The sequence below is a fragment of the Haliotis rubra genome, unplaced genomic scaffold (assembly GCF_003918875.1).
Source record: "Haliotis rubra isolate DU_JTF1 unplaced genomic scaffold, ASM391887v1 Scf98, whole genome shotgun sequence".
In the NCBI taxonomy this organism is placed as follows: domain Eukaryota; kingdom Metazoa; phylum Mollusca; class Gastropoda; order Lepetellida; family Haliotidae; genus Haliotis; species Haliotis rubra.
The window spans coordinates 1,487,266-1,511,891 of NW_025767723.1; the positions used below are offsets into that span (position 1 = coordinate 1,487,266).

General features: G+C 39.3%; 1 protein-coding gene across 1 annotated transcript; it reads left to right on the forward strand.

Annotated features, from left to right (window-relative positions):
- The first annotated feature begins 1,575 nt into the window (after nucleotides 1-1,575).
- On the forward strand, nucleotides 1,576-18,336 carry LOC124265464 (organic cation transporter protein-like). The gene is made up of 11 exons (XM_046700265.1): nucleotides 1,576-1,799; nucleotides 7,845-7,994; nucleotides 10,613-10,853; nucleotides 11,643-11,746; nucleotides 12,476-12,630; nucleotides 12,855-13,020; nucleotides 13,200-13,418; nucleotides 14,002-14,228; nucleotides 14,511-14,692; nucleotides 15,281-15,432; nucleotides 16,572-18,336. The coding sequence occupies exons 1-11, from the start codon at nucleotides 1,792-1,794 to the stop codon at nucleotides 16,720-16,722; spliced, it is 1,755 nt and encodes a 584-aa protein (XP_046556221.1). The 5' UTR covers nucleotides 1,576-1,791; the 3' UTR covers nucleotides 16,723-18,336.
- Nucleotides 18,337-24,626: the final 6,290 nt, after the last annotated feature.

Below are 24,626 nucleotides of genomic sequence, written 5' to 3' on the forward strand. Positions count from 1 at the left end.
GATGCGCAAAATCCATGTTAACGACTTAGTCCTTGCACTTGAAAACGGTGAGTTCACAACTTGTATCAGTATTCTAGTTCTAACACATTTCAGCTAAATTGGGGAGCAAAGACCGCAGGGGTGCAGGCCTCAGACATATATCACTTCGGTGAATCCCACGAACACGGTTATGGCGCTGACATAACTTAATCAAGGTGAACCCAGATTCAAACCCACAAGTACAGGATTCTGGCCTGCCCAAGGGAGGCAACTCTACACAGCGAATTGTGGCGCCAAAGACAAATTTTAAATCGTGCTCGCCCACTGATATATCATGTGACATTTTAACACTGACACGATGACGATGAACACTTAACGCAACCTTAAACTGACTTTATGTACACTTCTACATTTCTTGTCAATAGAGACCGCCTCCGTGGTGTAGTGGTTAGAGCGTCCGCACGGAGAGCGAAAAGTCGCGGGTTCGATCCCCGACCGCGTCATACCAAAAGACGTTAAAATATGGTACTTGTTGGTCCCTGCCGGGCGCTCGGCATTAATGGGTACAACAAGGACAGGTCGGCTCGGAGTCAGTATAATGTGTCTGAGTGGGGTATTCATGCTTCACTGCGGCATGGTATCTCAGTGGGCTAGCACTATAAAACCAGCTTCAGTCTGGGCTAGTACAAGCAGCAGCACATACACATACACACGCATGCAAGTCGTCATATGAGCGAAATATTCTCAAGCCCGACGTTAAAACCCAATTTCACCTCACCTCATCTTGTCAATAGAAATGCCATGAGATACCTTTTTGTTAATATACCACATAATGTACGCTTCTTCTCAGCATGTACGACATTACATCTTGTATACTTTGTTCAGTTCTATATAAGTTGGGGCGCAGGGGGAGCCTAGTGGTTAGAGCGTTCGCTCGTCACACCGAAGACCCGGGTTCGATTCCCCACATGGGTACAATGTTAGAAGCCCATTTCTGGTGTTCCCCGCCGTGATATTGCTGGAATATTGCTAAAACCGGCGTAAAAGCAAACTCACTCACTCTACATAAGTTGTACATTTAATAATGAACCGTTCTTTTTTAAGATACACGTCTTGGGAGGGCACATGTACATGTGTGCAAGTACTCAACACAGTTTTTTCAAGGGAATATTTATTATGTTTTGTGTTAAGACCCGATCATGAAACAGATGAATTTTCAAAATTGTCTGGGTAAGAAATACTTCCCGAGAGTACAACATCTGCCAACGTTTATGTTTAACTTAAAAGATTACATTCGTGACCACTGTTATTCTTGTCATTCTGGCGTCCTTGGAGTTTACCGCAGGAGAGTTGTGACGGATGGAAATGAAGCTCCACACAAATAGCCAATATAATCTGTATGACAACTTATCAAATAAAGTTGAGCGGTAATCGAAGTAACATAAATGCATTGTTGAAGTCCTTGCATACATGAAATCGGGATTTAATATATTTAAAAAAGTATTCTGAAAATGTGCATACGCTTCGATATTCATGACGCTTTCCGTTTTTTTTAATTTCTTTTCTAAATGCAGATGTGAATCTCCTGTAGAATGCTGACATAGAAAACTGGCCTGGTCACACAATAAACCTTTAAAACACAAGTAAGTCTGGAAACACCGGAACAACTCAGTGTGGCATGCACATTGAAACTATCAGCATCAGCACGCGGTATACATGGGAATCCGGAATTTCTCCTACATACGAAGCCACCGAGCAAGTGAACACACGTTGCGTGTTTCGGCAAGGAGGATAATGAACCCTGAAACCACAATGTCCAGGTTAGTTACCATTTCTGATATCTTATAGCCACATGAATAACGGTGAGATACCTGAGTGGGTGGATTTCTGGAGTACCCTGGTTGAGTCTGTTTCTGGATACAACGTCTTCCTGAGAGGGTACGTACGTGCCCAAAACTTTCAAAGACAATTTCGCTCAACCATACTTTTTAATCGTAGTATTTTTGTTTTTTAAATTTCGGCTAAATTTTCCTACCATCGCCAGCGGCTGAAGGGATGGTGTAAATCCAGCTAGAGTCCATGCAGGTATCAAAAGTAATGTAAGTCCCCATGGTCCCTAGTATGGAGATCTACCTTCAGTTGATGGCGATATTTAGCACGTGTTGTATATTGTCTTCTTTAATTAAAATGTTTTAGTTTTACATCCTAGTTTTATAATACATACATACAAACATTTGTATAGCGCCGATATCCAGTACAACTGCTCAAAGGCGCTTTGTATTCCCTTGATCATTGGATATCCATCACAACGGCACATCGTATTTTTCAATCTCAACTCCCTGGGGAGCATACAACTCTTGCTGCCTACCTGGCGCACCGAGTTAATGTGGCTTTTCCATCCTTACGAGGTACCCATTCACAGCTGGGTGGACTGGGACGCATAGTCACAGTACTTTGTCCAAGTTTTACTGCACGTTGCTGTACCCGCAACTAGGTGTTTGCACGTATTTATGTGGCCACCATCTGGTCATATACCAACGGATTCGTGGGTTCTTTTAAGTGCACAGGGTTGTGACAACACTGAAAGAGTCTGCACACGTTGACTCCAAGGTTTTTTTTACACCCGGTCACAGGTGGGCTCGATCCCAGCACCTCCAAGCTCGCTGGATTACTAGCCTGGCGCCTTAGACAGCTCGCCCACCGCGCCCCGTATATTCATATCTTTGATACTGTAGTATTTTTACTGTCCATCGTCGACAGGTTTTACTCTACAAAATGTTTTTATTTTTGATTCAATTTGTATAAATTGTTTCCGTCACGATATGGCTGAGATATTGCCGATGTGACGTTAAATATTAGCTCACTCACTTACTCTGGATAAAACGCTTTTACCAGTGTTTCAGCGGGACGGAGTGGGACACCAGAAATGGGCTTCATACATTGCCACCAAATTGGGTATCGCTTGGGAGCTTCATCGTAATGAGCTAGCACAGTAACAACTGAGCTATCCCATCGTCCATGAGGGGTATGACCTCTTGAGAGGTTCTGGTCGAACAAAACGTGGTATAAAATAGTAAATCTGGTCCTGCATGTAATGTAACGCAGGGAAAGCAGTCGCTCTGACCACACATTTCGTGGACGTGGAGAAAGCATGATGACATAGTGGGGACGCCGGTTATCAGAAAAATATTACTATATAATATTATGTGGAGAATATAATATCGACGTTGACAAAAACTATGCATTCATGGCATACGGTTAATCATTTCAAATAAATTGGGGCATTTTGACTCACTCACTCACTCACTCACACACACACACACACACACACACACACACACACACACACACGAACACACACACACACACACACACACAGAATCGTTCAGTGGGTGGTATTAGTAAACCTCACAGTTTCCATTTCGAAGGCGATACATGATAAACTACAAACAAAACAATAATCTACGCTAGACTATAATCTATGCCAAATGATTTTGCGTAATCACGTTTCGCACAAGTAGGTATTACGTCCACGAATAACCATAATCACAAATCATCAGGGTCGCATAAATATATGTAATCGAGTCTGGGCCAGACGTCCTTGTTATTGACATCATTAACACAAGCAGCCACGAACACAATTAAATATGAACATAAGATGACATGACAAACATAAGTGGACATGACAAACATAAATAGGCATGACAAACATAAGTGGACATGACAAACATAAATGGACATGACAAACATAAATGGACATGACAAACTTTGACATGACAAACGTAAGTGGACATGACAAACATAAATGGGCATGACAAACATAAGTGGACATGCCAAACTTTGACATGACAAACGCAAGTGGACATGACAAACATAAATGGGCATGACAAACATAAGTGGACATGCCAAACTTTGACATGACAAACGTTAGTGGACATGACAAACAGGGACATGACAAACATAAGTGTACATGAAAAACAGGAACATGACAAACATGTACTGACAAACATGAACATGACAAAGATGGACATGACAAACATGGACATGACAAACACAAGTGGACTTGACAAACATAAGTGGAGGACATGACAAACATGGACACGGCAAACATGGACATGACAAACATGGACATGACAAACATAAGTGGACATGACAAACAGGGACATGACAACATAAGTGGACATGAAAAACAGGGACATGACAAACATGGACTGACAAACATGAACATGACAAAGATGGACATGACAAACATAAGTGGACATGACAAACATTGACATGACAAACAGGGGCATGACAAACATAAGTGGACATGACAACAGGGACATGATAAACATAAATGGACATGACAAACAGGGACATGACAAACATGGACTGACAAACATGAACATGACAAAGATGGACATGACAAACATAAGTGGACATGACACACATGGAGATGACGAACATAACTGGACATGGCAAACATAAGTGGACATGACACACATGGACATGACAAACATATGTGGACATGGCAAACATAAGTGGAGTAACAAACATAAGTGGACATGACAAACATAAGTGAACATGGCAAACATAATTGGACATGACACACATGGAGATGACAAACAAGAGGACATGACAAACATTAGTGGACATGACACATGGATATAGCAAACATAAAGGGACATAACAAACAGAAGTGGTCATGACACATGGATATGACAAACATGGACATGACAAGCAAGTGGACATGACAAACATATATGCACATGGCAAACCTAAGTGGAGATGACACACATACGTGGACATGAGAAACATAAGTGGACATGAAAAACATAAGTGGACATGACACACATGGAGATGACAAACATAAGTGGACATGACAAACATAAATGGGCATGACACATATAAGTGGACATGACAAACATAAGTGGACATGACAAACATGGATATGACAAATGTGGACATTAGAAACATAAATGGACATGACAAACATAAGTGGACATGACAAACATGGAGATGACAAACGTAAGTGGACATGACAAACATATATGGACATGACAAACCTTAGTGGAGATGACAAACATAAGTGGATATGACAAACATGGCCATGACAAACATAAGTGGACATGACAAACATGGCCATGACAAACATAAGTGGACATGAACACGTCAGTAAACAATGTGTTGAAGATAACAAGGGATGGTGAGATAGCATAGTTGTTAAAGCGTTTGTTCGATTACCCACATTGGTAAAATGTGTAAAGTCCCTTTCTGGTGTTCCGGCCCTTTATATACTACTGGAATAAGGTACAGCTTGTTCAGCTTGACCTGAGCTACTCTACATATACATGTCCCGGAAGGTCAAATGGCACAAACGGCAGGTCGAGTTAACTTCATTAAATAGGGGAGCTTTTTCCTTTCTTGTTCTATTCGGCCCACGGTTGCACTGGAAACACCAGTTCCTGCTGCTGCTCGCTGCCTAAAAGCCCGGATCGGAACACCATCTGTAGCTTCTTTTTTAAAGAAAGTTAGGACATCGCTGACGATTTCTCGACACTGAGATGTCAAACGGCGACCTTGTCTCGGCTGTTGGGACATGTTGACAATCAACTGACAAAGTTGTACCCCTCACAATAATAGACCCAACCAGTTGTGACACGGTCACGCAGTGCGTTACTATTCACTTGATCATGTGATCATCTGATTTTCTATAAGCCGTGACATGACGTACTCGCATTTTCGTTTGAAATTAACATGTTTTCTACAACATTCAGAGGCGAAAGAATAATCAGCCGTACTTCAATTGTCGATATCAGATGTGTGAACTTCAGATGTCAGAAAACTTGCAAAAAAGTGATTAAGTTCATTGCGCATAAAATTTCACGCAAAGCGCTTTGCTACATGTTTGTTTAGGGTTATTTATATAATTTTTTAATAGTTGTTTTATGCAATTTTATGTCATGCACAGTTACTTTTTAGCGTCAGTATATATTCTGGAATATTGCTGAAAGCAGCGTAATACCATACAGAGTGTGAAGGCAACGGCGACGAACACAAGTATACGTGGTTATCTGATTCTCATGATATTGAGTGCGGCGTGAAACTAAACTCACTCAATCACTCATGTGATTGACGTGTTTATTGCACGTTGACAGTGAAGTGAATTTTGACATCGAGTTGAGGCAACAAGGGGAATCTGGGTTAATCAGACAGTTGTGTGTTTTTGCGGTTCCTAAAAATAGGCAAGTTATTCAACAAAATACAGAAAATGTTATAATTTGATATTAATGATTCGAATGGCAGATTCGCACCGATCGTGTCTTTAAATTTGTCAGCAACATACATGTACAGATGCTTGCTTGTAGCACCAAATGATAAACTTCTCAGGCCTTAATCACGTGGAGTTCATTTCAAGCCCACACAGGGTGTCACGCAGATGAAACACCCGTTACAGCATCATTACGTATGCTTATTTACTTGACATACGTATTTCTAGAGTTTACACGTTTACATAAACTCCAGATAAGATACCCTGGCCACTTTATGTAAAGACGTGTTAAGAGATCGTACTTGTATAAACATGGGTAAATAAACACAGTATCAGAAATATCTTACAAGTTATATGTTATAGGAAATTGTAAACATTACAACTAACACAGTGTCAGAAATATCTTACAAGTTATATGTTATTGGAAATTGTAAATATTACAACTAACACGGTGTCAGTAATATCTTACAAGTTATATGTTATGGGAAATTGTAAATATTACAACTAACACGGTGTCACAAATATCTTACAAGTTATATGTTATAGGAAATTGTAAACATTACAACTAACCGACCACGTTCCACTATCTGCCAAGGGTCACACTGATGACGAACATCGGATTTAATCCGGGACCAGTATCTCGTATTGTGCTGTTCAGATTGATTTAAGCTAACAGATCCAATGTGCATTACATTTATCTATATTTTCGGCTATGTTTATCATCCGCTCTGATCAAATCACATGTACCACGTGAACCATGAACAGCTAATCTAAGTCATAGGGTACTTAAGTAGTGTAATAATATCTTTATAAAGATGTATGACATAATACTGACAGTTAACTTATGTTCGCAATAACAGCACTATCGTCAATAAATCAGTAAATGCGTTTTATTCATATTCATCAGTTTTGATTTCACTCTTATGTCATGTTGTCAGAAACCTCTTTTGATATAATAATCTAATTAGGAAAACGATGCTTTGGTATAAAATAACATCACCTTATGAAAATTGGCTCCCCAGTAACTCATAAAGAAAGTTATTTGGATAAACATTATTGGTATGCTATGAGTTCACAAATCTTTCCAAAGTGATGTTGGTAACATTTGACTTATCTTGTGTTCAATTTTGTGCTCTTGTCTTTACATAATGTACTAAAACCCATCGGCCGTAAACATAGGATATATCTTTCTCACCTGTGACATACATCGAATGTACCTCGTGGCGGTGACAAATGAGGCCCGCAGTAACTTGTCTACGTGCACGCATGGTTTCCTTTATGATATTAGAAATCATGGACCTGTGAGGGACAGCGAGGAATCGGGTCATCAGGCCGCAGAGAAAACCGCCAGCCCAACATTTACAGTCAGCGGGAGATATTCACGCGGGGTACATACAGTGTCTTTCACTCTCATGTCATAAACTTCTTTGATTTTCATTCTAGAAGTTGGGTAGATGAAGAATGAGGACTATTTTTATGGATATACAACTTCTTTATTCTGTATAGGCGACGTTTCGACATAAAGTTAACGGTACCTTAAGGTTGTGCTTAGTTATGTGTTGAGTCACTGTTACAGTTTCAGTACACTCATACTCAACCGACGGTGCTTTTACAGAAGGATGAACTTTGACGACGTGTTGAGACAACTGGGGGAGTTTGGCCCGTACCAGAAATGGCTGTATATACTTCTGTGTCTACCAGCAATACCCGGGTCTATCCAAGTCATACAGGCAGTTATCTTTTTGTTTGCCGTTCCTGAACACAGGTAAGAGAATTTAGATTTTTTTATTTCGCTGTTTCGAATCCTTGGCGCCCTGTTTATGATTCCAGAATTGTCTCCGCGATGCCTGTGCATGTTCGTTTCGGCTAATTGGACAACTTTTAAGACGTACGTCACTTTGGGTTTTCCTCCCTCATCACCGTGCGACCATTCAGCGTTAAAGCCAGCTCACAGACTAACAAACTGAGCACTACTTCCCTATGTAATGTTTCTAGGATACATATGTATTTGGATAGGTCAGATAATTTGTACGTTTTCAATGACAAATGTATACCCCAAAATTTGTCCCGTTATTTACTTCAAAGTTAAACATATGTATACTCTACCAGAAACGAAACGCACTGCGATTTGCATATTTCGCCTAAAATGATTGATAAAGGTACTTATTTCGCAAAGTTACTTTTCAGTGCATTTTCGTGTGGGTTACATCTCTCAGAGGCATCGTTAGGATCTTTACTGACATTTAAAGCAGATTTTTCGAAACTGTCACGAATAGAGCGCCAAAACGTCCCCATTCGAATTGTCTAGAAACTAACCGTACTATGGCCAGCATTGATCTAAGGTATTTACAACATCAAGCATGCTGCTGTCGTGGGTATATACTAAGGAAGCAAAAGTGAAAACAAAGTGTTTTTCTCGAACTCAGAACTAAGCATATGTCGTCAATGGGACTGACTGTCATTTGATGCCTTGCGACTAATCTAATGATGGTAGACACATGACAGTCAAACTGCCTCGCCATTGCGGTTGACGTTGATGAATCCTAACATGTTGCCTAGATCCCAACTACGCCCCCCCCCCCCCCTTCACGGGCCATGTCAATCAGTGGTGAGATTCGGCTTTCATTGACATTTAGCCATCTTTAAAAATTAAAAGAGATCATTTTTTTATCTTTCAATTCTCTCATATGTGTGGGCACGTCGAGTCTTGTCATAGGCACATGAAGACGGCATAATGAAATACGTATATTTTTCTCAACTTTTAAAGCACAAGGCTTAATTTCAAGATTAATTGTGTTATACGTACATTAAAAACTGATTAAATGAAATGTTTCCTCGTTTTATTCACAGGGCTTACCATGCTGACGTCCAGCTTCTTACATTTGTGTTCTAAGAAGCGAGGACAAACAAATTTGCAATGTGTTGATGAAGGACACTTGTTTTTAAGTTATTACATATAATTGAATAACACCATAGCGTATAGTTTTAAAACGTGTGGCCTTAAATTTTACTGTGCTCATGTTGCAGATATTTTACTTTATTAAAGTTTTATAAACACATTTAGTAATTTCTTCTGAGATATGAAAGGCCCCTGTACTGAAACAGAAAGTAGACATTTAAACGATCTGTAAGATTCATATCGTGTACTTTCGTCTAAATTCGAATGGCAATTTTGAAACAAATATATTCATAGAGCGTTCCTGAATCCATTCAAAAGATATACAAACATTACCAACTGTCTGGGACAACCAGACAATGCCATAACCGTATGAGAATATAATGTTTCGAAAACGTGAAGCCTCTGTTACCTTACCTATAGCTACTGTGTAAGAGCATACTGTATGCTATTTTCGGTAGACGTTGTTCATGCATGTCCAGAAGTTTAACCAGAATTTAAGGCATCTAATTTGTGAATATATTTGTAGTGGATATCTAGCACATTCATCATATACCATAAAGTGCGGCATAAAGGGTACAATTGGTTGTATTTGAGAATCGGACAGTTTAGAAAAGACATTTGGAGTGAGAAAATACCAAACTAATATATGTGTAGGAATTAATAGCGTTGACAGGCTTTTCTTGAAAACTCCATTTTCCATGCGTAGATGTAGGTCCACTACTCCTAAATACTACAATCTTATTTATTTTCCAAATTTACCGGTAGTCCATTCGTTACTATATTTTTCAAAAATATTCAGTTAAGTCTAAGAACAGAGTCTTATACTGATAATACATCGTCAGCAAAGAGAAGTATTTAGAAGTTATGCTTAATTAATAATTTCAAAGTACAATTCATTGATGAAAAGGGAAAACAGAATAGGACTAAGCACGCATCCCTGACGCAGCCCATTAGGACACTCAAAATAGTCTGTGAGATCATATCCACAATGAACACATGATTTAACATTTGCATACATAGCCTTCAAGATGGAATACATTTTGCCCCTCGGGACAACTTTTGTGATACATTGCCACAATTTAGAACGATCAACCAAGTCAAGCTTGTTTAATATCTACAAAGGCTACATATAGTCACAAATGTTATAAAAGAGGAACGTGCTATTCTGCAACCATATATCGTGTCATGAGGGTCTATTACCAAATTAAGATGTTTGACATATCACAATGCGACCCCTGGATGACTCTAACACTGTGGAAATAATGCAATTTTAGTTGAGAAGGGGATGTTAAACAATTTGATTCAAATTTTTAAATTGTTCATTTATTATGATATTTCTTATTGAAGCATTTTTTTGTTAATGTTAATTAGTATGGTAATACTATTGTGATATTTTCTGCCTTTTCCGGTATCATGGCAGATATTTAACATGTTGTAACACACTGACTGCAATAACACACTCACTATGGTTCTTCCAATCACAGGTGCGCTATTCCGGGACTTGCAAATGACACCTACGAAATTCAGAATGACTTTCACGAACAACTCATAAACCGCTCCATTCCCATGACATCAGCTTACTATGGCGATGAGAAGTATTCTCGCTGCCAACTGTATCTACAAACCAATACCTCCAATATCTGGCCTTCTACAAGTAATATCACAGAGCCTTGTAATGCCTGGGTGTACGACCAATCACAGTTCATATCCACGATTTCAGAGACGGTAAGTTGTAAACCAAGAAGCATAACTTCTCCCATATTCAGATGGTTTAGTTTGGAACTGAGTGAAACTACATCAACAGATAACACTTTGTGTGGAATTGCGTCATGAATCAGTACAGAACAAAACCTTTATTTCGCTCAGTCCGGGATACTCGGCATAAGAGGTACAAATATACAGTACATAGGAAGGCGAGATGGTTTATATGGAAGATTGTACAATTTTCTTGATGGTATTACAGAATATACATATATTTTTAAAGCACTAATTTGTTATACAGTTAAACAATTCGTTAAATGTTAACATATTGGGCTTTTTAAACATGGTTTGGGATATAAGTTTCCTGATGATGTTTGAAGAAATGGCAGAGAAATATGTAATGAAATTCATCGCCAACATCACACGTGTCGCAGAGGTTACACATTCTTTCTTCGGGTGGGATTTTGTGCCACCTACTTACTTCTATAAATAAACGATGGCAGGAAGTTTTAAACAAGAGGAATTTAAGAGCCAAGGATAAAGGGATACATGTCAAATATTTTTCAACAACATGTTCAGTTTTGAACATGATAAGTGGTACCTTAAGAAGAATTCGAAATCAATGATAAAAAGATTAAAAATCATTAATAGTTTTACTGTGTATGCCTATTATGGGTATCACCACCTTTAGGGAATGTGTGTGGGCGGTTGTTATTTCCTTTGTGCAACGAATCAGTCATATGTGTATCACATTAATTAACATTAACAGGTCCAATCAAATCTGCATGACTGATTGCACTGTATTCGTTCCAGCTGGATTTTGTCTGCGAGAAGAGGTCCTACGTGAGTCATGCCAAGATGCTTGGTATGTTTGGGCATCTGGTCGGCGCTGTGATTAATGGTCCATTGTCAGACATGTGAGTGTACATAACGGATTGCATGAGAGAGGGAATGCATTAATGTTCTTTCACGCTAGTCAACAATATTCCAGTTCCTTGAAGTTGATATGGCCAAATGTGGATCTACAAAAAACAGGTAGCATGAGTCCATTGAGTGGGTATGTTTGTATGCGTAAGAGCAGACTGAACAATAATTTGTTTTGACACCTTTTACAGGAGTAAAATGTAATTGGCAGACCTTGCAATATAACTTTGCTATTTTCTGAAACAAAAGAGAAAAGAGTAGAAAGTAGCCGATTTACAGTGTTTCCGAATCAAAAGGTAAGAAGTCCTGTCCCCCTAGCCGATCTAATCTTCTCTGAAGTACAGACATATACTGATCCTGTAGAGTTTCAAACAAATGATATTTTCGTTGATATTAATACGCTTTCGTTGGATCCAATCTCCACACGTTTTGCTCCTTAACGGAGGTGCTTAGGTCATTGAAGAAAGACGAATGCACACAATCATTGCCCTATAGGTGGATTATTCCACAAAGTTTCAGTTACCTTCATCCATTATGAATCTTCAATATGCAACCTATTAATATCCAAGATAATTATTTGTATCCCAATAATGATAATGGTTTCCATATTACATATGACACACTTTTCATTACTCGACAAAATTATCGGGTTTCATTGCGGATACTACTATAAGCTGTGATGGTGAATGGTTTGTCAGATTATATTGGGTTTTTTTCTGCAGGTTTGGAAGACGACCGGTTATAATCTCTAACATGTTCATCCTGGTGCTGCTCAGCATCTGTCTGGTGTGGTCCAACTCAGTCCCTGTGATCTTCATCCTTGATTTAATCATTCACTGTTGCTCCCTGGGACAGTACCTCGTTTGCTTCGTATTTGGTAAGGCAATGGCCTATTTGGATTATCGCCTGTAGATTCACAGTCTTCATCGTGGATCGTCGCTGACGATTTCAGTCACAGTTTATTTACTTACAAGTCGTAAAATAGTAGAAGTCAACTCAGATAATGCACATGAGATACTGATGAGGCCACCTATGGCAATAGTATTATATCTCCGCATTGTACAACTAACAATGAACGTTGACCTTGTATGTTACAAACAGGAATGGAAATAGTGGGTCCGTCTAAGCGTATGTGGGCAGGAGTTGCCATGAACCTCTTCTGGAGCGCGGGGAACATGGTGTCAGCTCTTACAGCCTATCTCTTCCGGGACTGGAAGACTCGACAGCTGATTGTCAGCATCCCGGCAATTCTCTTTGTGTATTTGTAGTAAGTATATGACTGTGAATGGAAAGTTATGCTAGATGTAATTTATGTATTATGCTAATGAACAGGTTTCAATTGCCTTAAAATAAAAATAAGATACGGACATAGTGCTGATTTCGAGGTATAAGAAATATGCTCAGTATCACTGCTCTCAAACAAGGTTATGTTTATGCACCACGCAGTTTTATCCCAGAGTCTCCAAGGTGGCTTCTTAAACATGGAAAGAGGGAAGAGGCTAAAACCATAATGGCAAGTATGTCAAAGAAGAATAAAGTTAAACTAGATCCAGATATTCTTGATGAGGTCGATATCGAAAAGGAAGAGGTACAACAAGAACCATTCTGGAATCTCTTGAAGTCATCAGTGATGATGCGGCGAATGATCATCATCTGCTATAACTGGTACGATGTTTAGTAGATCAGACACACGCGTGGCTTTCATTTCAGTATATTTACAATGTTGGAAACATATACATGTATTTCAATGTTAATGTTAGGGTCTGTTTATTATCGGCTACTTCATAACGTGGAGATGTAAGGTAGCCTAGTGGTTAAAGCTTTCGCTGGTCACGCCGAAGACCCGGGTTCGATTTCCAACATGGCTACAATGTGTGAAGCCCATTTCTGGTGTCCCCTGCCGTAATATTGCTGGAATATTGCTAAAAGCGGCGTAAAATCTAACTCACTCACTACTTCATAAAGTGAGATAAGTGGTTAATAACAACATTTCCGTGGGAAGGTTCATTACAGTGTTGACAGTCTTACCTTGTTGTCTGTGTGTCCACAGCAACGAGTGAGTGAGTTAAAATTTAAAGTGACATCGGCAAACGTTTAGCCACATCAACGAAGACATTAAATTTTGTACTTATTTCCCCCAATACTTTTATAATTTTGAATAGTGAATCTAGCAATAAATGAAACTATGTTCATTACTGAAATTCCTTCTCTTCACTTCAATATATTCCGTCTTTCAATGGCCCTGTAGGTTTGCAGTTGGAATGGGTTTCTACGGCCTCAGCATGAACGTCAACAACCTCGCTGGTAGCATCTACCTCAACTTCTTCTTGTTCATCACCGTAGAGGCTGCTGCATATGTGTCCTGCTTTTTCCTAATGGATCGTATTGGCCGCAAGTTGTTGCTGTGTATATCGATGGCACTTACAGGGGCAGCATGCATTCTGCCTTTGGTCCCAGTCCTGGTTTCGGATACACGTAAGTTTCATTTCGAGAATTCACACACATTTATATAAATGGACGTGCGAAAATACGTGATATGGCATTTGTAGAATTGACAAATATACATATGTAAATGCATGCATGTCGAGAAAAATGCTTCGTCACCTTTAACATTGCTTACATTGATCACATGTGTAGTTAATTTGAAGGTGTAACATGAGGAAGGACCTAAATATCTATTTCAACGTCTGTGCAACATTTAAGTTAATGTCGATGACAGCAAATCCAGTGTACTGTCTCTGCCTCTATGTCCATTAGCTGAGAAATGGGCCATCAATATCCTCGCTATCATCGGAAACACGTGTGCCTCTGCTGCCATGTGTAGCGTCTACACCTTCACAGCTGAACTCATGCCGACCACGTCAAGGACATTTGGCATGTCAATTAGTTCTGTGTGCTGTAGAGTCGGAAGTCTACTCTCTCCATATATTGTTGACCTGGTGAGTTGTGGGAAACCCGTGTGATTGTAAGTCTGGAGCTAGAGAAATAAAATGTCCCAAACATCGATGATATTTGATGAGTTGGAGGAATCTTGTAAATGTGGAACATGAAAGGCTTAAGATGGAGTGATTAAAGATAGGAAGCGGAGCTATGGATTAACAGCATGACGTTACAGGTTAGCTGGAAGACATTAACTGACGAAAGATTGTTTAAGAACAAAAGAAGAACTGGAAGAAGTATACATGAAGTGTGAGATAAATGTGTGAGTTATGAGTTAATGTGTGGTATACGTGTAGTTGTGAGACAACTGTATATAGTCAGAAATCTGGGTCATATTGTGTCTACTTAACTTTAATTCACTGGCGGACGTTTACTTTAACTTGAACTCAACATTAATAAATACCAGGTGGCCCTTGTTATGCCCTGTACATAATATCGTCTGTCATTGTCATGTGTTTACATACATTAACATTAACAATAACCATAGCAATGTGTTCAACTAAGTCTAAATCGAAACCAGTGCCACCGTTTGGTATCTTGACGCCATTCTTTGAAATAACGAACTAACATGTATCACCACATTTCAGACACTGCATGTATCAGGGCGGTTTGGTCAGATTCTCCCAATGCTGATATTCGGGGGTATCACAATCCTGGCGGCACTTCTGGCTCTGCTCCTCCCGGAAACGCTGAATAAGAGGCTACCGGAAACCATCAAGGAAGCTGAGATGCTCGGGACGTAAGTATTCCATCATGACAATCACCCCAACATCAGCATCAGTCTTATGCTCAGTTTCTGTAGCTGAATCAGTATCAGACATGGAAAGTAATTTTGCAGTTTGCTCTGCGCCTGGTCTTCCTTTTTGTCTCCGAAGATGTTCACTCCATATATGCAGTTTCAGTTCAAATTGCCTATTGAGTGGGTGAGTGAGTGAGTATGGTTGTACGCCGCTTCTAGCAATATTCGAGTAATATCACTGCGGGGGACACCAGAAATGAGCTTCACAAATTGTGCCCATGTGGGGAATCAAACCCGGGTCTTCGGCGTTGCATGCGTGCGTTTTAACCACTAGGCTACCCCACCGCCGAATTGCCTATTGAAATAGACATAATAAATATTACCATATTAATTGGATTTTCCCTGTTTTATTTGCAGAAATAAAACCTTACCGTGTTTATTGTCCCGTGAATCGGAAATAGCTTGTAAAAGAAAAGACCATGAACAGATATACTGTAATTGAGTTTTCATGCAAAGATCGGAATAAATTCTATCTATGTTATTACATCGTTAACATTTTATTCCATTATTATCATATTTTGTTTGCTGTATTGTATATTTTAACGACTATAAGCATAGAGATTTGTAACGACTGACTGCAATCGTCGGATATTGTGTGAGATATCATCAGTCACCATAGATATTACCCTGGGTCCAGATCCACAGAACGTTCGTAGCGATACGACATTCGTAAGCCTATGATAAACTATAGGGTTACGACAGGATTAAAGTTACGAACGCTTTGTGGATCGAAATGTCGAATATAAGGTGTATATATATATATATATAACACATTTTTATCCATTCTAAAGGGACAATTCTAAGGGGGAATCAGATGATGGTTGATGGAAATCACTCACGATTTCGCTGAAATTAATCAGTACAATTTTGAATGAAATTTTGAAGAAAATGAATATAATGGATTGCAAACGTCAGTCTACTTATACAATTAACTCCTTTTGTTGATAGTATGTGTAATAGCTGGATTGAATAAGACACATGCTTCCCTCTGTATATCAATATATAAGCATGGCTGTACTGTATATATAACATGAACACATTTATGTACATTTGTGAAGTACCTTGTTCGTTGCTTACAGGAGCGCGTACGACAAAGATGTCACAGGCACATCTCCAGTTGAACTAATTCCACTTGGATCTGAGGAGAAAGATGGCCAAGCTGAAAATACATACATAAGAAATGACGTACATGGAAAAGATCCAGTTTCAAAAGATGGTTTGCTTGCGTGAAGAGAAAACATAGCTGTATATAGAACAGTATAAGCTTCATCTGTTTGTCAATGTCGTTATACGTTTATGGAACGTATGATATCTGAATCTGTGAGTGGAACGCAGAATCTGTGTGTATAATTGTTTCCTGCACTTAGGGAACTCAGATGGCAGCCTCTTAATTTCTTTCACTTCACCGGGCAATCCTTCAATGCCCTTTGCTACAGCAAATAGATTCAAGCATCAGGTGCACACATTACAATGAAACGAGGTTGCTTGAGCTTCATCTTCTGAAGAAAACGATTCGTGTGAACGTTTTTTTAAGTGGGGGTGCTATGGTAGAAAAATATGATTCACCCTCCTAGCTCCCCACCCACCGTGGAGCGTCAGCAAGGACGACCCCTCATGCTTTCTGGGTCTCCAACAATCGACACCAGGGATACCAGGAGGATATACTCGACCAGGAAAATATCTCGAAAAGATAAGTCCTACCGGATTGCCCCATGAACAACCGCCTTCTGGCATAGGACTATCGGCACGTTAACAATTCAATAATTATGTTTTCAACAAACATTTCCATGGCTTGGTGTGACCAGCTGTTTGATAGGACTGGGCCCATTCTCAGGTCAAGCTCGACGTGGTGTATTGAGCAAAGGACAGGAACCAGTGCACTCAACCACCAGAATCCCGTCCTCCACCGACAGCCATCAGGTTGCCCATTTCGGTCGCCTTGTACGACCATAAATGGGCTGGTGACCACCTATTGTACCCCGGGTCAACACGGGGAAAGAGCTATTAGCGTTACCCAGCACTTACCACGAGGAATGTGCTCTTCACGATTTCCTATTTACCAAAGAAAATGGCTTCAGGAATTGTTTACAAACAACATAGTATAGCTGTAATAATGCTGAAATATAAATATACTCATGATATAGTCACAATTGTACAATCGACTGGCTTTTATTAACTTTTCACACACACACGCACATAGATGTCGCTATGAAAGTGGAATAATTTTATACATTAAGACGTTAAACATCATTGCACTTCACCTCCCTTTATAGCCAAATATTTGTGAATCGTACATTAACATTGGTTGTTTAATCGGATCAAGATACACACCCCATCCATGGCTCACACAGAGTTATAATATTCAATATATTTCTACACAAAATGTAGCTTGGCAAACCATCAATGCTAGTTATATGTATGTTAATAAATTATGCTTTTAAAGGTCAGGTAGTACGGAATAATACATAATAATTGTTCTTTATTTGGTATTTTTCATTCTTGGAATAAAATGAATCATGTCTCTGTGTGATGTACATACTGAACGTGTTTTATCAGCAACAGCTGTGATTATTCCTTTTTTTCTCTTACATTTGAACGTGTATATCAAGAAGACACACACACATACGAATAAGAATCACCAACAACTGTGAACATTCCCTGTCGAGTTTCAGTCCACAGTTTGACCTGTGAGCATACAGTGACAGTTATTCTGGGAATGAGTTGATGCCTTCCGCCATCAGATGTGAGTAATTATTAATGTATAGCATCCATTGCATTCTGTATTGTAAGACTTTGTTTATGAGACTGGGTTTTGTTTCATAATAAAGCAGGCTGGACATTCGAGCGTCTGTGTGAGAGAGTGTTACTTTTATCCATAGGGCAATCACACCACACCGAGGAGAAGCTATTTCCCGTATGTTATTATGTTAGAAAATGAACGTTTATCCGAATCACACATTAAACAAATGTATTTGGCCGCCAAATTTGTACGCATTACAGTCAGTCATATTGTGACTTAATCAAGTTATACAGTTTTGCGACAATTTTGAACAATACTTTTCATACTAAAACGATGGTACAATAACTAGATGATCACAGATGTTGGTCTAAAACTAGCACGTCAGTATTAAAATGTGACTATTCATATCAAAACCACGGCTACAGAACACCAGGTACTCCCAAAGTTAGGACACCACACCATAATTCTGCTACCTGCATGGTACCCCAGCTGGACTATCACTCTGGCTAAGGGCAATACGCAGACTGTGAAACCAACCAGTTAAACTAACAGAAATGGTACTCTTAAAACCTCGCAGGATAAAAAATACTGTCACGGTACTTACCTGCCTTCTTCGGAGGACAATTATTTTACGCTGTTTCAGCTACCTTTGAGTATGGGTTAGTTACGCTTTACGGCGCACTCAGCAATATTTCAGCTATATTGAAGCGGTCTGTACATAAACAAGTCTGTACCAGACAATCAAGTGATCAACAGTATGAGCATCGATCTACGCAATTGGGATACCATAACATGTGACAATGATAATAATCAGACATGGTAGAACCCACGCGGCCTTGAAATTGTCATTCATTTGGAAAACTTTAAATTGAGGCAAACGGCCTTGGAATCCAAAGTCATGTAGATCTTTTAAAATACCATACCTTTTAAAATTTCCATGTAGTGTCATATATTTTTTCCAGATCGAAAAAGATAGACGCTGCGTATTGTTTATTAATAATGTCATGAGAAACGCACTAAATGATCGACGGTACTTCTGTTTTTGTGGAAAACACATTGAATATCTGTTATTAGGTTATTGGTAAGTACCAAATTAGTCGATTATTTATCATGCGTTCTATATTTTTGCAAACGCATCTAGTTAGTGAAATCGGTCTATGAAAGGATCAATATGATCACGTCCTGGTTTGGGGATGGGAACAATTATAGCATCACGCCGTGAAGAAGGGGAATTTCCACAGTGGTCCAAATGTCATCAAAACTATTTAACAGGGTCTCTAATCATTATACTGGTTAGTGCTTCAGGAGTTGACAATGTATGTTACCAGCTCCTGTAGCAGTATTGGGAGCCTAGTCAAGAGCAGTATGGATCTCATAAATCGAAAATATTTCGTTGTAATCTTCCCCATTATTTGAAGTGAAATGAATAGTGAGTGAGTGAGTTAAAATTTAACGTCACCTCGGCAATATTTTAGCCATATTGTGAAGAGAAAGGTTAGATAGATATACGTTGTTAAATAACCAGTCATCGAAGGGCTGTAACATGACTAGAGTATCACAGATGGTGTTTAGAAACTAGCATGTAAATCTAAAACTATCTTATTTACGAAGACAATACAATATAAAACAGGCTTAATAGGTCGCCAACAACGGAAGATAGATCACCATACTAGGGTCCACGGGGACAGTGAAATAAATAGATTTCTGTTCGTGCTGTTTTTAGTCCGGCAGCCAAATCCACTTTTTGGGCACAACCTTGCTTTGGTGTCTATAGTAGTTTTTTTGGTGACTTTTGCTTCTCAAGACCATCTATTTAGAGAAATGTCTAACTGGACCTCCATCAGCATTGAGCATTATTGTGCGTAGTTGCGAAATATAATTAAACCGAATTATGTATATATGCAATGTATCTATTTTTGTTGTCTAGTTGTACAATCTAGCTTAAAATTTACAAAATTCCCTCAACAACAACAACAACAACAAAAACACATTTCTGTACTTCCTGATGATGTCGTCACTTAAAGCTGGCCAAACCCATTTAATTTTTGCTCTATAAGTAAGTACATTAGATGGTGGATGCATGCTTGACTAATAATACTATTAATATTATACAACCATGTTGGTCAGGCTTTTTCAAGGCTTAGCCAAGTAAGTTGAATTATATGTGTGTGGCTATATTTTAATTTTAAAGAGGAATGGGTAGCATAATTAAGTTAATAGCTGTAAGTCTTCTTTGATTGGCATTCTAGCTGGGTAGATGGAAGGATGAGGACTATTTTTATGGATATACAACTACCCTATTCTGTATAGGCGACATTTCGACATAGTTTCTAATGTCGTTGTCAAGCACGTGTACTTACAGCTATCGAAGGATGAGGACTATTTTTAAGGATATCACGCCGAAGCCCATTTCTGGTGTCCCCCGCCGTGATGTTGCTGGAATATTGCTAAAAGCGGCGTAAAACCAAACTCAGTCAGTCAGTTTTATGGATATACAACTTCTTTATTCTGTATAGGCGACATTTCGACATAGATTCTAATGTCGTTGTAAAGGAAATGGAGTCCTGTTTTGATTGGAAATTTAAATGCAATGATTACCTACAAAGTAAGGGACTCATTAACATTAAGGCCAAGTGAATTCAGAACATTATTAGAAGTAGTCAGCTGTACCAGGATAACATTCATGAGAAACTGCAGCCCCAGTTTGAGAGTGATTCGAGTATCATCCTTTAAGCCCACAAGATATGCATAGAAAAGTACCTTCATCCTGAGGAAGTCCAAAAGGCTGCGAAACGCCATGCTTGTGATGCAGATGTGGGTGTACCTGCTACAAAAAGAGCAAAACAGTCTGAACTCCCCAAAATTAACTTTAAGCATCACTGCATTGACTGTGGGGAAGAATGTCAAGTTAAAAAAGATTGACAAAATCATTCAAGATGGAGGCCAGCTTATATTTGCACACAATTTGTAAGAATGGGACATAAACAGTCATTGAAGCAAGAAATCCTTGAGAAGTGTGACGAACGAAGTGATGAATGGCCGCCTCAAGTTAGAGTCAGCGTGTGCGGAACTGTTAGTGATGTACGTGCTGCTGATGTACGCTATCACAAAAGCTGTCATATGAATTGTATGTCTCCAAAATCCACAAGTGCTGCTCTAAGGGCGGAACGCGAGGACCATGAAGATATATCATTGCAGGTCGTCATAAGTGTATTAAATGAAGACCAATAAAAAATCTGGAATTCAGTTAAAGTGTACACTTTATATGTAGAGAACGGACGGAATGACCATTCTCGCTGTTTGCTTGTGACCAGACTTATCTTATCCAGGAATAGCTACTATTTTGGCATTTCGAAGTGGTGCAGCCAAGGCTCTACGTGTTATCCCAGATGAAGATGATGACGACATTGATATATCAGTTGCCAGACAAATGGAGGATTACACTTTCTTAGTAAAGTACAGATTCTAGTACTTTTGGGGTTGAGTCCCATACAAAAAGTACTAGAATCTGTACTTTACTAAGAAAGTGTAATCCCAAATATAACATATGTTACATTTGACCACTTTCTATAAAATGGCATTGTGTATTTCACAAATGGAGGAGTTTGAGAGAAAACTGCCTTATGGTTTTTATGGCAGCATCATAAAATGGCGTGCTTACAAAATAAGTTCAACACAGTTTCGTTATTACTATCAGACATAAGTATGCAAAACAGTACAAAATTGCAATTCTTAATGTATTTCTGCGCAATATATTGTTGTCTAATTTCAGTATGCAATGTACATTTAAAAAAAACATGGAATTCATCTTCTTTTACATTTAAGTTGCAAAATTTACAAATCCTATCTTCTTTGGGTATATTATTTCTACGTCCGATATCTACCTGTAATTGGGCGCCTCCAGTTCTTAGTAAAGCTAAGTATCGTCTCAAATTTGAAAGTTGGAAATTTGTTACTCATTTTTCTGGGAAAATATTGTGTCTATATAAAGAATAACTGTCGTATCTAGCACTCTCAGTTATGATTGACTGCCACTCTTGTACACAAACATCTTTAAGTCTCATCTTTATCTCGTTCAAAAATAATTGACAATGTCCAACTTCTTGATATACCCATGCGTATCCTAGCCCAAGTTTGAATAATGATTCTCTAATAAATGATACCCAGCTAACCCTTTTTTGTATATCTGAACAAAATATCATATTATAAGCTTTTTGGGGATGTCTATTATCTTTCATGTGTAGTAATGATAACCAATAGCTAATGCATCTAATAAATGTTTCTACATAAATTGGGAATCTGCCACATTCACCAGTAACCATTACATTTGGTGTATTACTCGGTACTCCTAAAAATCTTTTACAGGCTGTTGTTTGTATTCGTTCTAAGACTTCAAACTTTTGATATCCACACAATTCTGCGCCGTACATACTAATAGGTTTTATCTTCGTATCGAATATTTTAAAGTACAACTCATGGGATAGATTGCCTAGCAATTTCATTGACCTCAGTAACTTATATAGTGCAGCTTTACCCTTAATACAAACACATTGGACATATTTTTGCATGCTTAGATTATATGTAAACAAAACCCCAAGATATTTATATTGTGGAACTATTTTAACTAAATCATTACCAAAGTAACATTTTTCACATTTTCGTAGACCACCATGTTTTCTAAACACGACAATATTAGTTTTTTGTAAGTTAACTTGCAATTTCCGTTTTATACAATAAGCATTCAATGTATCGAGGTGTCTTTGGAGACCAATAACTGTATCTGAAAAGAGTATTATATCATCCGCAACAAGTAGAATGAGAAGTTTTATATATTCCGGGTATAGCTGTATCCCTCAGTGACCACTAATCTCAAGAGTATATATCAATTCGTTTATATATACTGAGTCAAAAAAGAAACTTCACATTCTTTCTTCAGGGTACTATAAAAGAACAAGAGATGGTAAGATGGTTAAATTGTTATTATTTCATTGCTGAGATCTGTGTGATGTACTCGATACACTGACAGTGCCATAATCAGTTCCATTAGGCTACACCGCCGTTCCAAAACATGGGTATACAGAATGTCAAGTCACAAGATTAAAAATGCGAAATTTTTCAGTTCAATATCGTGTATGGCCGCCCCGCGCATTCACCACTGCCAAACACCGTCTCCTCATCGACTGCCTGATGCTTGTGAACACGTGGTTGGGGATTCTGCGCCATTGCTCTTGCAAGGCAGCGCCAAGTTCCTGCAAATTCTGAGGTTGGTTCCTAAGACCACGAAGCCTTCTCCCAAGTGCATCCCAAACATGCTCTATTGGATTAAGGTCAGGGGACCTCGATGGTCAGTTCATGATGTTGATTCCAGAGTTTTGAAGGAAATTTCATGTCAACATCGCGGTATGCGGCCGAGCATTATCATGCTGGAACTGTAGACCTAGGCCATGAGCCGCCATGAAAGGAATGAGTTCAGCGGTGAGCACCTGGTCGCGGTAAGCAGCAGCTGTGAGGTTTCCACGGATGACCAGAAGTCGGGAACGGTTGTTCCCACAGAAAGCACCCCACACCATGCAACTTCCGCCCCCGAATCTGTCAACTTCCTGTACACAACATTGGGCATACCGTTCACGACGTCGTCTCGAAACTCTATGCGTGCCGTCCGCGAATCTGAGGGTAAACCTGGATTCATCGCTAAAGACGACTCGATTCCAGTCTCTCTGGGTCCATCGGAGGACACGTTGGGCCCACAGCAGACGTTGATGAAACGGCGTCAATATTGGCCCACGATATGGACGTCGAGAATGGAGATTGGCAGCCCGCAACCGATTTCGAATGGTCTGTGAGGACAGTCGACCTCTAAACATCTCAGCCCTGGTTCGTGTAGCCGGCAGAAATCTGTCACGTAGGTGACGTAGGACGATTTGACGGTCTTCTGCTCGTGACGTCACACGTGGACGACCCGACCTTGGGCGATCAGAAGTGGTGCCAGTTTGTTGTAGACGACCTCGCAAGTCATACACAGTACGACGGCTGCATCCCATTGCTCTTGTGACATCAATAACTGATCTTCCAGCTTGCAACATGCCAACGGCATGTTCACGTTGCACATTTGACAATCGTGGCATTTCAAGTACCGTTAGAACTGTGGTTTAAAAGTGTTTTTTCAATTCTTGAGGCCAATGCGAACACGTGCATATGAAGAAAACTTCGATGCGAAGATTACGTGATCGACTGCACGTGCAAAACCTGATTTGGCACTAACGTCATTTGCACGACGAATGGATGGGTTCGAGTGGGTTTTGCTAACGTTTTTCTAGAGTCGAAAGATCGGGATCCCATTTCGGATACATAGATGTATCATCAGAGAAACATTATTCATTATTTTTCAAATTAC